General features: G+C 37.8%; 1 protein-coding gene across 9 annotated transcripts in view; it reads left to right on the forward strand.

Annotated features, from left to right (window-relative positions):
• CEP128 (centrosomal protein 128) overlaps positions 1 to 15,166 on the forward strand; it is a 397,276-nt gene that overhangs the window by 359,411 nt on the left and 22,699 nt on the right. For all 9 annotated transcript variants that reach the window (XM_086709100.1, XM_086709103.1, XM_086709099.1 and 6 more), the window contains 2 exons: positions 5,739 to 5,816; positions 10,314 to 10,427. In XM_086709100.1, the coding sequence (XP_086565226.1) occupies positions 5,739 to 5,816; positions 10,314 to 10,427 (192 nt within the window). The remainder of the gene's footprint in view (positions 1 to 5,738; positions 5,817 to 10,313; positions 10,428 to 15,166) is intronic.

The raw sequence follows: 15,166 nt of genomic DNA on the forward strand, positions 1-15,166 counted from the left end.
TCTGGAAATAGAGGACTCTTCTGATATTCGAGAAATCCATGCAACTTTGAGCGCTGGGGCCCCTTGAAGGCTGTACGTCAACAAAATGACTTTGCTGGCCTATTCTCTGCTCCTGTTCCGTTTGGTTTCAAGGAGTGCCTGATACGGTTTGAATGAAAAGAAGGCCCTGTGAAGCCAATACAGCTGTGCTGGATAGAGTCTCCACAAGTAAAAAGGCAGACAGTCTATCCTTTTTACGATTTCACCCTTCCTCCCCTTGAAATTTGTTTACTCAGGTCCTCTTACCACCTTTCAGCCATTTGTCAAGAAAGTTTTGCAGTGGATCTCTTTCCAAATGAAATAGAATTGCATTTTTGAACCCAAATAAACTGCTTCATAACCTTGTTTATTTAACATCTGTATAGTGCCAAAAATGCACACACTTATTTTTAAAATAAAAATATAGCATCTTCTTTATTTATCATCTAAACCTCAAAACATATGATTTCAGTAGCACCCTAAGAAAATGGTAGTTGTTTTATGCTGAGAAAAAAATAAATACATGGTACATTTTTACAAAGAGAAGTATATTTACTAAAATATACCCATGGTTAAATCTGTTTCTTTAAGCTTTCTCTACAGGAGACAGGAAACTAACAACTGCAGTGAAGCCCCTTTCTAATTCCTAATTGCTGCTACTTATGTTGTCATAGTGCACTATTCAATTTCCCTGTAGTTGGAAACAAAGGAACAACTAAAGAAAAATACACTATAGACCAGTACAAACCGCTCAGCTACATGGCAGTTTGAAGATTTGGAATAGGAAAATCTCCCGCATATTCTTCGCCCTTTTCAACAGATTAATATCTAAACCTACCTGTAGGTGCACAAGCCACAGAGCCTAATGGACTAGATTTCTGAATTTCACTGTTGTTTCTACCATTTGATCTTGCCTTAGTCTAGAGAAGAGAAACAGCAAACTTTTGCTGCTGAGTTTTTAATAAAGAAGCCAAGATTCAGTGGGTTGATCAGAGAGTGGTGACGCTGCCTTTGTCTTTATTCAGCCAACATTCATCAAAGCACCTCCCCTGGCCAGATTGTGCGCTATGCTGCTGCTCCATGTTATGAAAAAAGAAAAGGGTGTGTTGGTGTCATAAAACTTAATCTCATACCTAGCTTCCTCTAATCAACAGAAAGAATATCCTCACCCCTTTTGTGCTTGTATATTTGGATGCGTGGTCTTGGGCACAGACTTCGGCCCTGGCTAGATGAAATTCTTCCTGTATTCATCTTGAAACTTCTTTTCCATAAATAAGCCCATCAGAGACATAGCTCCAATATTCTAGTACTAAAAGCTGATAGCTAGAGAGGGAGTAGGAATTTACATAAAATAGTATTACAGATTCTGGTGATTTACCATGAACATATTTATGTAAGAACTTTGCTGGGGTGCCCAGTGGTTCAGTCGGTTGAGTGCCTGCTCAGCTCGGATCGTGACTTCGTGTTTCATGAGATCAAGCCCTGCCTAGGGCTCTGCACTGACATGGCAGAACTTTCTCCCTCTCTTTCTACCCCTCCCCCACTGCACATGTACTCTCTCTCTTTATCAAAATAAATAAACTTTAAAAATAAAAACAAGAACACTGCCATATCTGCACTCTGACTGCTTGGATGCGCATCCCAGTTTTTCCACAACATGACTGTGAGGAGGTTATTCACACTTTGGTTCTCAGTTACCTTATCTGTATAATGGGAATAGCAATAGTGACTACATCATACCATGGGGTGAGGGCTAAGAAGTATTTGAAACTGAGTTACATTTTTATGGTCCAGTCTTTCATTATGCCACTAAATGGAATTAGGAATAATTGATCATTTGCTTTGCCACCACTCTTAGCTCAGTGGAAGTTCAGCTCTTTAGCTTCTGAGATAAACCAAGCATTGTACACAATGTATTGGTCCTTTATGAAATGGACTCTTAATTGTGAATTTTTCTTTGTTTTCAATTTTGATATGAAATTTAATATCTACTGATATTTTCAAAAGAGAAACAGTGTTTAAATCCTTTTGTGAATGTCCCATTTAGTTCTAGAAAATCAATAAGAAAATTAAAGACAGGTTAAACACCTGTCATTTGCTGGTGCCATTTCTGAATGAACTGGAGAAATTATTCCCTTCATTCTAACAGTGGAGACTTATCTGTGCCCTTTAAAGCATTAGATAGTGTAAGGCAGAAAATAATGAACCAACTTAAAAAATAAAAAGTTTCCCTGACTCTGCACGAGTTGCCCTAGAAACTAACATGCTTTATGGATCTTTGTGGCATCTAAAAACCAACAAGTTCCTTATTTAGACTATTCATTTCTTAATGGTCCCCTTTTTCTAGCACCGCTAGCTTTTGGGGAAAAGTGAACTTGAAGTGACATGTAATGTGAGCGGACTCTAATCATAATGCCTAAGACAGTCTCACATTATTAAAAAAGAAAAAAAGTTTGTGAATATGCATACTCTTAAGTCTGTATGCCAGAGTGGTGGTTTTAAGCATGCTCACATGTATACAGAGAGAGACATCGACAGAAAATAAATATATTCTCCCCAAATATCACTTACTGATGAAATTATGAGACCTGAGATACCTACAGGCCTGGACTCATTGTCTTCATTATTTCCTATTGTACCATTGCAGATGCCTTAAAAATCTCAGCATCTATATATATAATTTCTTTAAAATAAATTCAGTCCACTTTTCTTTGTATAATTCTTACATCTTTTGCATGTGCAAATTTCTCCCCCCAGTGAGTTAAAAGCTCTTAAAGAACAGGACCTGTGCCATCTATGTCTGGTGGATCTTTCTGTGATACCTAGATACACATCTGATGTTACCCGATTGACGAGACTATAAGGATGAAGGGAAAGGCTTGTGTATCAGAAACAATTTCTGATACTGAGGAAGATGCTAAGATACTTAGAAACAACACATGAAAGGAATATAAGTAAGCCACAACTAAAATAAGATGACGAGAAAGCTTAAAGACCTTAATGGAGATGTGGGGGGTGGAGGAGGAGAGTAGAAAAATAACTGTACTTAAGAAAGTAGAAGCCAGTGATTTTTTAAGGTTCAAATATATACATACATATGTATATATACATATGTATGTATATATTTGCCATTTTGAATATGCATCCAAAAACTATCTGTCAAAATAAACTAGTATGTGAAAATATGAAAGAAAAAAAAATTTTCACACAGCCACCTGGTTGATTGAAAATTTGAAGCAAAAATATTTGCATAACATGCTGAATTTTACAGTAGGGAAAGAAATCATTTGCTTATTTTAAGAACAAAATGAGTTTACCATACTTCTCCCTGGTTCAGAGGGTCACTTCTAAATGAGAAGATTTATGGGATTAAAAAAAAAAAAAAGGGAAATAAAGTTTCCAAACTACAAGGCTATTAGAATCATTGTTTATGAAGAAGATTTTATTTGACACACAAAAAAATTTTGCTTTGAAATCACCATGGCATTGATTTGTATTTTATTGTTAAAGGGCCAATATAATTCTTGGGGGAATTTTACTATTGAAATGAATATAACACATATGGTGGCTAAAATTACTTGCTCTCCTAAACCTACATGTTGGGGCCTATATTAAGAAACATGTCATTTTGATGAATCTTTCCTACATATGAAAAAACAAATGAAGCCATTTAAAATGCATGGGCCTTTAAGTGAACACATGTGGAAAAAAAAAAAACTAACAAGCATATAAATGTTAAGCAGAAGGAAGAAAATACTAAATCCTTTAAATGGAACTGGAAAAGAAGATTTTTACGAACTTGAAGAAACAGCGCATATGACTTCCAGTTTCAAAATGGTAATGTGAGGGTGTTTCTGCTCTTCTCTCAAAAATCACACTTGAGAAATAAGAATATAAAGAGAGAGAAACACCGATTTATGCATTGACAGCTAAAAGACAGGTAGAACTCCCAAGATGGAGAACACGGAAGGGAAAATGGTAAAATGACTCAAAACAGAGAAGTTAAAACCCAAGTGCCTATCAAGGGGATACAGATGGAAAGCAAATATCATTCACCCTGAAGAATTTTAGAGATGCTTTTGAATTGGATGTACTGTTTTCTACAGAAGGAGAAGGTGGAAGTGAGTATATCGAAAGTGTCTGCAAGGAAGAGTTAGACTCTCAACTCTGTCTCCATCCCTACCCCAACACAAACCTTGCAGAGCTGTACGCATATGTTCTGGAGAAGCTCTGTACTGGAAGTGAAGGCAGGCAACAGCATTGGGATGAGATAGAGGATTTGAAATAGAAGATTAAGTGTAAGTGGGTATACCAAATGATGATAACACCAGTTCCTAACCCTGTCTAGTTCCAGGGAAACTGAACTTCTGAGAAAAAAAAAAAAAAAAGCTCATATAATCTGGAGCCTCCTCCCACCAAAAAAAAAAAAAAAAAAAAAAAACAAAACAACAAAAAAAAAAAAAAACAAATTGACCACTTGATTAGCCTACATTTTAATTATGTAATTCTCAGGCATTATTTTCAATAATTAAGGCAACTGTGCTATGTAATCATTAACAAATCCTGAAATCTCATGACTTAACACAATAGAGGTTGATGTGTCACTCATGTGAAGTCCAATATGGCTGGCAGCTCTCCTGTCTTGTGGCTATGTCATCTGAAGCTTGTGGCCTCCCAAGTTCCTCATGACCAGGGCTGGGATGGGACACATAGGCTCTTAGCTGACTCAGCTCATAAGTGAGACATGTCACTTGTACTCATGTTAGGTTGTTCAGAACCATTCACCTGGGAGATGTAAGGGAACAGCACATAGAATATTGGGTGGCCAATAACTTTTCAACAACTCTTTGCAAACTTACGTTCAGGTTCTTGCAAGGCATTGCACTTTCTTCCCATGCATCAGCCATGGGACTTGTGGTTTATTTCATTGAATAATTGCAACTCATTTTAAATCTAAAAGCTAATATCTATTGACTGAGGATACAGAGATGTGCTGTCCCTGTGACAAGGCTAAGAATGCAGAAATGCATATGATACAGTCTCTGGTCTCAAGGTTATTCCGCCACTTCTTAGTTTATATTGGCTTTGAAAGAATTTTCAGATCATTCCCTCTTAATGTTTATATTGGTGGGTGTAAATCAGTGACCACCTAATCAAAGACTAAGTTTTTGATTTATAATCAACAGGATTTTGTGTCCCTGTGGCAATTTTTTAATTTCAGGTGCTTCTCCAAAGTTTTATGACAACCTCCTCTTCCTTTTGAACTAAAATAATTGTTGAGAACTCTTTTCTTCTTTGTAATGGCAACATGTGAGGATCTCTAATATGCTCCATAGAGAGGTAACTGCAAATTCATCTATCCCTCAATATTATTTGGTGCTTTATTTCTGATGTTCACTGAAACAGGTTTGTAAATTAATATTAATATGAAATACTCTATAGAAAGTTTCATAGCATGTCAGTTGAAAATAATTATCCAGGAAGAGTTTTTATGTGAGTCAGTTTTGCAAATGCATCTCATATACTTCGTGAAAGGAAATAATTCTTCTGAATTAAAAAGATACAGTTATCTTAGAAATACTATTATATCTGTTCTTATTTGACTAAATCTATAGCTTGAACTGCTTCTACCCTGGGTACAAGTGGTTTTTAGTACTTGGATTCTGAGAGTATTGATCAATTTTTTATAATGTTTGGTTTCTTTATGTTTTCTTTTTCAGAGTACCCGAGTGGCCTTGGACCATCTGGAGTCTGTGCCTGAGAAACTGAGCTTACTAGAAGATTTCAAAGACTTCAGAGTGAGAAAGAGTTGGCTTGTCTCTTTCAGTATTCTTATCTGACTGAGAACATTTGACATCTTCCTGATGTGCAAAGAAAGTTGTAGGGAGGGAGGAAAGACCAAAAAACATAGGGGATTTTTAATACTCCATCTTATCAGACTTTATTGATATTTGTTAAATCAAGATTGAAAATACTGGAACTTACATATTAGAGGAAAAATAGAGACTTTTACCCTCACACTAGAAGCTCATTTGGCCTCCCAAAGCTTTAACTTTAATTTAGAAAAACCTGAGATTCAAAAGGGGTTACATATTACACTGAAGATAGCTTTTTAAATTTATTATTGTTTTAATTTACATTCAAGTTACCATATAGTGCAACAATGATTTCAGGAGTAGATTCCTTGATGCCCCTTACCCATTTAGCCCATCCTCCCTCCCACAACCCCTCCAGTAACCCTCTGTTTGTTCTCCATGTTTAAGAGTCTCATAATGTTTTCTCCCCCTCCCTGTTTTTATATTATTTTTGCTTCCCTTCCCTTGTGTTCATCTGTTCTGTGTCTTAAAGTCCTCGTATGAGAAAGAGATATTTGTCTTTCTCTGACTAATTTCACTTAGCATAATACCCTCTAGTTCCATCCACGTAGTTGTAAATGACAAGATTTCATTCTTTTTTGATTGCTGAGTAATACTCCTAGACAGCTGTTTTGATAAGCAATTTCACCTTATGAACTATCTTCTTTTTTTTTTTAATTACAGATTTTCAGAGTACTGTTTGTTTTAGAGACATGAAGGTACACAGGTTATTTCCATACTGTGATAGTTGAATTCAGATCCACAGTTTTAGATTTTACATCTCATGCTATTTGTTAATAGAACTCTACAAATCATTCCATATCTAGGAGATTAATTACATGTGTGGATTTACCTATTGTAACTTTTAAAGTTTTCATAGAGGAGAGATGCAAAACAACTATCCCTGCCAGCAGTCCTGCCAAACAAGGTTCAGGCCAGAGAATATCCCTTTTGGGATGAATACACAATGGACAGTTTTAGCAATTTATAATTTTCTGGCCCCATATGGCTGAAGTTAACAATGGTGAGAGTTCTCTTTGAAAACCTTGAACCTCTTATTTCACACTGGCTTTAAAATATAATATGTTATATTTAGGTTTTGTTTGTATCTAACATATTATTTGAGAATCTAGTGAGTAGGAAATATAGCCTGATCATGCCATATTGATTACTGGAGGCACTGATACGATGTGGCTCTCAAGGTCTGCACTATCTTAACATCAATTCACTTAGCATATTTTGGTAGTTCAGCAACTAAACATAATTGAAAGGGATCCAGGGTTGAGCTGACATATCCAGAAATCTAGACTATAACAAATAGAACAAATCCAAGTGTTTCTAGTACATTTTGCTAAAGTTTCAATTCTTTCTCATGATTTAATTATGTATTTGCATTTTTTTAATGCTTGTTTATTCTTTTTTTTTACATTTACTTATTTTTGAGAGACAGAGTGAGACAGAGTGCGAGCAGATGAAGGGCAGAGAGAGGAGGAGACACAGAATCCAAAGCAGTCTCAGAGCAAGCGTTCACCACAGAGCCTGATGTGGGGCCCGAGCCCACAAACCGTGAGATCATGACCTGAGCCGAAGTCAGACATCCAACCAACTGAGCCACCCACGTGCCCCATTATTCTTTAGAGAGAGACAGACAGACAGAGACAGAGACAGAGACAGAGTGGGAGCAGGTGAGGGGCAGAGAGAGAAGGAGACACACAATCCGAGGCAGGCTCCAGGCTCTGAACTGTCAGCATGGAGGCCAACGGCCCAACGCAGGGCTCGAACTCCCCAACTGTGAGATCATGACCTGAGCCGAAGTCAGATGCTTACCTGACTGAGCCACCCAGGCGCCCCCCATGTATTTGCATTCTAAATCCCTGTCAAAGGATTATGAAACTAGTATCCAAGAAGATGTGATTTCCACTCACCCTAATATTACCCAATGTGGAGAGTAGGCAATATGTTACACCCATATATATCCTTTCTGCTTTTTTCTCTGTAGCTAACAGAAGTCATCTAAGGGAAGGAAGGGCAGAAAACAGGTGGCGTTTGTCGCTGAGAAACCGATGTCATCTTATACCAGCATAAAAATATAATTTAGCCTCTAGTGACAGCTCATCTTTTCTCCAGGGTCTACACTGAACAGGATATTCATAAGTACAATTTAAAAGTTTAGTACTGTTGGGGCACCTGGGTGGCTCAGTCAGTTAAGCCTCTGACTCTTGATTTCAGCTCAGGTCATGATTTCGTGGTATGTGAGTTTGAGCCCCATGTTGGGCTCTGGGCTGACAGCGCAGAGCCTGCTTGGGATTTTGTCTCTCTCTCTCTCTCTCTCTCTCTCTCTCTCTCTCTCTCCAAATAAATAAATAAACTTAGAAAGAAAAAAGTTCAATACTATTACCAAAAGGTTTTATTATTATTTTTTATTGTATGGGCTAGTGATTATCTCCAACTCTAGCTTATATATACACACACATATGAAGATGCCTATATAGTGAAACTTTGGGGGAGAATATTTTCCAAAGTTCATAATTGTACTTTCCAATATTAGTCATTAAAATTGAAACCTTTAGCTTGAAATGGAAAGGAGTTCATTTAGCAAGTATTCTGCACTACTGTGCAGCAGGCAGTAGCTAAGTTCTAACCCTGTATTACTTAAAAAAAAAAAAAAATCCTCAGACATGCTACTCATGGGCACTATCTTCCCCCAAGTTACAGCTGAAGAAACTGAAGCTTGGAGTATGTAAATTAGTTGGAACTGGGACCTAGTTCCATGTATCAACTACAAAACCCATTTTCTTTGCCCTACTGCCTCTAGCTTGAAACCCACTCTCTATGTACTCTAAAGTCATCCTATGATTAAAAAGAGCTTATTTAGTCAACCTAATGATTTTTAATTCTAAAAATCAGGATACTGTCACCAAGAGCCCAAAGATGTAAACTCTGATCCAAGCTCATGTACCAGGCAAAATTACTTAATATCTTACTTATATCCTCATCCCTAAAATAAAGGGCTTATACAATATTATCTGCATGGTTCCTACTCACACTGGCCTCACTAGCATATATATGAAGATGTATTTCACATGTATATTTCTTGTTAATACTACAGTCTCTTAGGGGTGCCTGGGTGGCTCAGTCAGTCAGTTAAGCGTCTGACTTCGGCTCAGGTCATGATCTCACAGCTTGTGAGTTCGAGCCCCATGTTGGGCTCTGTGCTGTACGGCTCAGATCCTGGAGCCTGCTTCATTTTTGTGTCTCCCTCTCTCTCTGTCCCTACCCTGCTTGTGCTGTCTCTCATAAATGAATAAATGTTAAAAAAATTTTTTTTAAATAATAAATTAAAAAAATGCTACAGTCTATGACTCTAGGCAAATATAAGCTATAGCAAATACATATTTCATCCTATTTAGATAGCCTTGGCTTTTTTCTTTAAACATGTCATAGTGTCTCTCATTTTTTTTTAAACTTATTTTGGAAGAAGTGGCTCAACTCTACAATTCCACATTTAAACTTTACATATTTGGTATGGTAGGAAGGAAACAGCATTGGGCTTGAAGCCCAATCTGTCACAAATTGCCTAGTCTTGGGCAAATCATTCTTAACTTCCCTGGGCTATAGCTTTTTATATATAAAAATGAGAACTTTGGGATTCTAATACCCCTTCCAGCTTGAACACTCAATAAGTTCCTTGGGACTATTTGGGGAATGAGATCCCATAGATAATTTTTCTTACATATGCAAATCAGTTGCCCTCATTTTATTCTAATTTTTCCCCTAATTCATAATGGAAACGTCTAAGTAACTGGGTATCGTGACTGCTGTGTTCCATTCTCTCCCCCCGAAAAATGGAGGAAGGGAAGAAGGGAAGGAGAGAGGGGGGAAGAAGAATGAATGACCCCAAAACTTTTCTTAATTTCTTTATTACCTGAATCTTTTTATTCTTTTGAGGGCAGATGAAATACCCTTCAGTTTCAAAGTCAACGTGATATGCTGGTTAAAAGGTAAAATATTGTTTAAGAATTAGTGATGAACGAGGACTCTACTCTCAAAGGTAATATTGTTTTTTAACATAGAATATTTTGATGTCAGATAGTACTCTGAGAGATAGTACACAACATTCAAAAGTGTGTCGTTAATGACCATCTTTGGACAACTCACTGCTACTTAAACCTTTTTCCCTTCAACTAAAGGATGTCGATCATTTCAGACTGGCATAGGACTAGTATAAAAAGGACACAAATACCAATGTGGGACCCTGTTTTTATTTTTAAGGTAGCATCCAGAGACTGTTTTCTTCTTCCTCCTTGGCAACCTGTAATTCCCCTATATTTCCCTAACCACCTATAATTATCAATACTTTCTTATGCGCAATTCAAGTACTGATTTTCTTCTCACCTCCTGGTTTTGACATTGCTGTTTTTTATTTTTTTTGTTTTTCAGGATTCCTGCAGTTTATCTGAGAGAATTGATGGGAGATATTCTAAATACAGAGTTCACAAAGAATCTCTTCAGCAGCGCCGAGATGATACCAAGTACGGAGTCAAAAACTCCAAAGTAATGTCTTTTGTATCCATTTTCAGTCTTTGAGCGTTACCCATGTTTATGGCTATAACCTGCTAGGCTACCCCTGTAGGGTTCATGTAAGGGTACTTGTAAAAGAAAAGATATTACTCTTCAGTTTTGTGGGAGTAGAGAATAAAAATCCAAAGATTTTGCCTGTAAATTTGCACATGGGAACTATCTTTAATTTTATGCCATTGTTGCTTACTATGTTGTCTCTTGGCTTTGATGTTGTTTAGGAAATTTGTGTGGAAGGAAACCCCTGGTCTCTAGGTTGGCCAGAGACTTGACATAGGTAGTTGCCCTCCTCTGTGTGTAAATCCAGCCACTGTCAGTGCTGAAGTCTCCAGAAGGTCCAGTAACACATAGTACTTTGTAAACTACAGTCTTGGCATTTATAGTCCTTTTTTCCCTGAGGATATGAACTCCATTCATCTACTTCAGCATATGGATCACTGGTGTGGAATCAACACAGGAGCCTGGGAACATTTGACCATATTGACAAAAAAGTCTGCCCTTCCCTGGAGTCTCCCCAAAATCCATCTGGGGTGTGGGTGATTTTAAACCCATTTGATCCTGAACAGTTTTTAGCTTAGAGCAGGGTTTCTCAACCTTGGCATTAACATTTGGGCTAGATAGGTCTTTGTTATGGAGCCTGTCCTACGTGTTATAGGACATCTAGCGGCATCCCTAGATTCTACTCACCAGATGCCAGTAGCATCTTCCATCACAAGTTATGGCATCAAAATGTGTCTCCAGACACTGCCCAGCATCCCTAGTTTGTCCCCCATTCAGAACACTGACTTAGAGAGAATCCATCTATATTCAAATGTATACTCCCAAGTCAATTTAGAAAAAAAAAAAGGCAAAGGTTCTTCTGTCTTTTTTATATTCTCACAGACCTCAGTATGTATGCATATTCATTATACTGTATATATTCACTTATTACAGCCAAACATAATTATTTCTAAGAAGCTTCTTCCCTCCTCTGAATGTAATTGGATAGAATGCTCAGTGGATATAAAGGCAGTGTTCATTTTCATAAGCCCTTCCCTAGCATGCTTAAAATGAGCTCTCCACTTGCACCATCCCAAATAAAAACAACACACTTATGCCACATTATTGATGCTCTCATTGTGAAAAGGGCATCCTGTAACTCTGTGCCCTTTTCCCTTTGTTTTTTGTCATTTGGTATTGATGATAACAGTGACCTTGTTGTCTCTTATAGCATATCCTCGTTTCACTAAATCAGCTCCCACCATCCCCAATAGGTCCCATATACTCAAGCATTTCTCCACCACCTATAGGGTCTGCTCCTAACCTTCAACAGAAGCACAAGAGTTAGGCAGCAGTAGCTAATAGTAATAACTACTCATTGTTGAGCCAACCACATAAGTTGCTCTTTTTGTAGGTGTCACAGGCTTTATATAGGCATTCTCTCATTTAATCCTCCCAGCGACAGGTTGGCACCATTAGTTTTCCTCTTCCACCATTGAAGATTATAGAGCGATTAAATGGTTGCACCAGAGTTAAAACCTAAATCTGCCTGACTTCAGTAATCTATGTCCTAAGCTATCATAGTGTATATTTGGACCTCATATACCTTCATGTTTCTAGCACCAAATATAGAACTATATTTTTAATATGTGAAAGTCAGTTGTCTCCAAAAATACACACACAGTACATGTCTCTTAGTTCAACAGAGGTCTAGATGCAAATGAAACATTTAAAGCATTATTTCCCACTACGGTTAGATTTGGTATCAGGTGAATCAGTACCGTCTCATGACACCCAGATTGCTTTACATCATTGTAATTTCCATAACAGCATATGGCAAAGCTATGAATGGGTAACATGCTCGGCAAGTAATCTTGTTGGAGTTCTCTTTAAAAATTATATTTGCAGCGGAAGAGGAAATCGGGCCTGGTTTGTAAGTGAGGCCACCACTTAGCAAAATGAGAAAAAAGTTGAAAATGTCGCAAATATGTAGTTCAAGTATAAGAAAAGGGCACAAAGCACATTTTATGATGACATTGTTCCACATTCATATTGCTTAAACATTTTAAAACATTGATCCTTTTCAGTAATGAATATGTACACTATCACCATTTATAACAGATGTCTGGCCTGAAATAATGCAGTCATCTAACTCAACACTCATGAGAATATATTTTTGTAGTCATTGGAGCAGAAAATGTGGGAGCACATTTTGGCCAGTTGTGGATACCAACAATGATTTGCTCATGTGCTTTTTGTGAAAATAATTCATTGAAAAAGTTTCAAAAGAAGCATGAGCTCAGATGGGCAGTGAGACAGTGGTTAATCGTTTCTTGGCTTCAGGGATAATCAAAAAAGCTACCTCTGGTTAATTATTGACATCCTAAAGAATATGCCTCAAGTAAGAGGCATTGGTACTCTATCAAGAGAGAAGGTGTCCTAGTTTTATTTGACATTATTTCTGCAGCTATTAACTTCCCACGTATTTTGCTAGGAGAGTTCAAAGAAAAGGCACATTGCAGCAACTTGAATTTGTTGGTTCTACTGACAACTGCGGTTCTGGGAAATCACTTGCTGTAGGATTCAGTTTAATTCTACAAACATACTGTGCAGCTACCACACTGCAAAGCCCTGTACTACGTACCTGTTAGAGGTGAGGATGCGGGATGTAAAAAGATGCAGAAGGCATGGTCTTTACAGAGGGAATAGTTACCTCTCTGTCTTAATCCTAATAGATGATTCTTGCATAATTGTGTTAGAGCAGGAATCAGCAGACTACCTCCAGTGGGGCAAATCTTGCCTGCCAGCTGCTTTTGCAAATAAAATTTTATTGAAATACAGCCTCACTCATTTATTCACATATTGTCTGTGGCTGCTTTCACACTCAGCAGCAGATTTGAGTAGGTGCAACAGAGACTAAATGGCTCAAAAGGCCTCTATTTGCTATCTGACCCTCTAAAGAAAAAGTTTGCCAAGCCCTGGTCTAAAGAAAGGGGAAATGGCCAATCTAGTCTTTCTTCCTTTACGCATATGTGTAATATTTCCTCTTCTTTATTTACCAGTCAAATAAGTACTTCCCAGGCTCTTTGGAAATTCATAATACTTATCCATGCATTCAACAAATATGTACTGAGCGTAAGTTATGTGCCACAAACTTACTAGGTGCATCGACTCACATCAGTGAACAAAAGAGACGAAGCTCCCTGCCTTTTTGGAGCTTCCATTTCTTAACTGTAGGATATACGTGTTTGTTGTTGTTTAATTATAACATTCAACAAACATTTGGGTCTCTACTATATACAAGCACTCTGCTAGGGGCTAGAGGCAATGACATGATAAAGAAGAGTCATTACCAACCTTCAGGAATTCAAAGCCTTCACACAAACTGTAGTGCAAACGACAAAAGGATAACTACTGTAACGGAAGCCTCAATACATTGCAGCTGGTGTTCAGAGAAAAGAAAGATGCTTCAAAGGCTTTTGAAAAGAGGTTTGTAATGACAAGGCACAGGGAAGAGTATTGTGCACATTTGTTTGGAACAGGATCACTATTAGCATTACAGTTGTAGAACCCTGACTGCATTACTATTGACCGAAAGTTATCTGTTGGGATAACAGAACCATATTGGCAACTGACTTCTCTCATTTTATTGCTGTTGTAAGAAGGCGGTGAGACATCCAGCACAACCCCCCTGCTGGTGGAGAGTAGGGTTAGTGGGAAGCATAGGAGGCAGGTTCCCTTTCAGCCAGGGCTACCGTGATCTCCTGCTGTTTACTTCCATGGCAACCAGATGGGTGAGATAGGTGATGGGGATTAAGGAGTGGCCTTGACATGATGAGCACCGGGTGATGTATGGATGTGTTGATTCCCCATATTGTACACCTGAAACTAATCCTACATTGTGTGTTAACTAGAATTTAAATAAAAAGAAAAAAAAATCCAATTTCTACAAACCTTTCAAGATCCAGCAGGACCAACATCCACAGTTTCTGAGAGCATAACATAGTTTTGTATGAAGCTGACCAGGCTTACTGGACAAAGCCTGATCTAAAAGTTTATGTTTGGAATTCAAAGCTGAGTCTGACACAACATTTTCTCTCCATGTGTAGACACCAGAAGCATTTCATGGCCTCTCTTTCATCTGATTGGGTTTCTGTAGGACATACAGGCTTCCTTGCTGCCCCAGCTGTTTCAAATAGAACAGAATGTTCAAAAGTCAACATAGCATTCCTAATCTGAATTCACAGAGGAGCGTGGTTTTGTCCAAGAAATCCCCATTTGCTGCCCGCCCTTTTTGCTCTTCACTTATGCTAAATACGTAGTTTTAATTAGCAGTGGGTTTTATAGTAAAATCACAGAAGGCATGTTTTGTTCCCTTCCTTCCTCCTCCTGAAAGAAAAATCATGATTTTCAGTTTCTAGTTGAAGACTTTAGTACATAACGTCTTTTAAAAGAAGCAGATGTTTTACAGGATAAGATGAGGTAGGTGAGGAAGTGTTGACAATGGCTTTCAGCACAGTTTATAAAGGCAGAGTTTGCCAAAGCCCTTTGTTGTATTTGTTCAATGTAAGCATGCGTATGATATAAGTATATGCTTTTCTCCTGGAAGCTGTTTCTCCCTCCTTGAATCTCTTATGATTTGTTTATACTTTGCTCATAGCAATTAATGGCTGTTAGCTCTTTGTCTCTCAGGTCAGCTATTTCTGTACATATCTTAAATCTTCTACAACAGTAGC

The sequence above is a fragment of the Puma concolor genome, chromosome B3 (genome assembly GCF_028749965.1).
Source record: "Puma concolor isolate L17-30 chromosome B3, mPumCon1.1.hap2, whole genome shotgun sequence".
NCBI classification, from domain to species: Eukaryota; Metazoa; Chordata; class Mammalia; order Carnivora; family Felidae; genus Puma; species Puma concolor.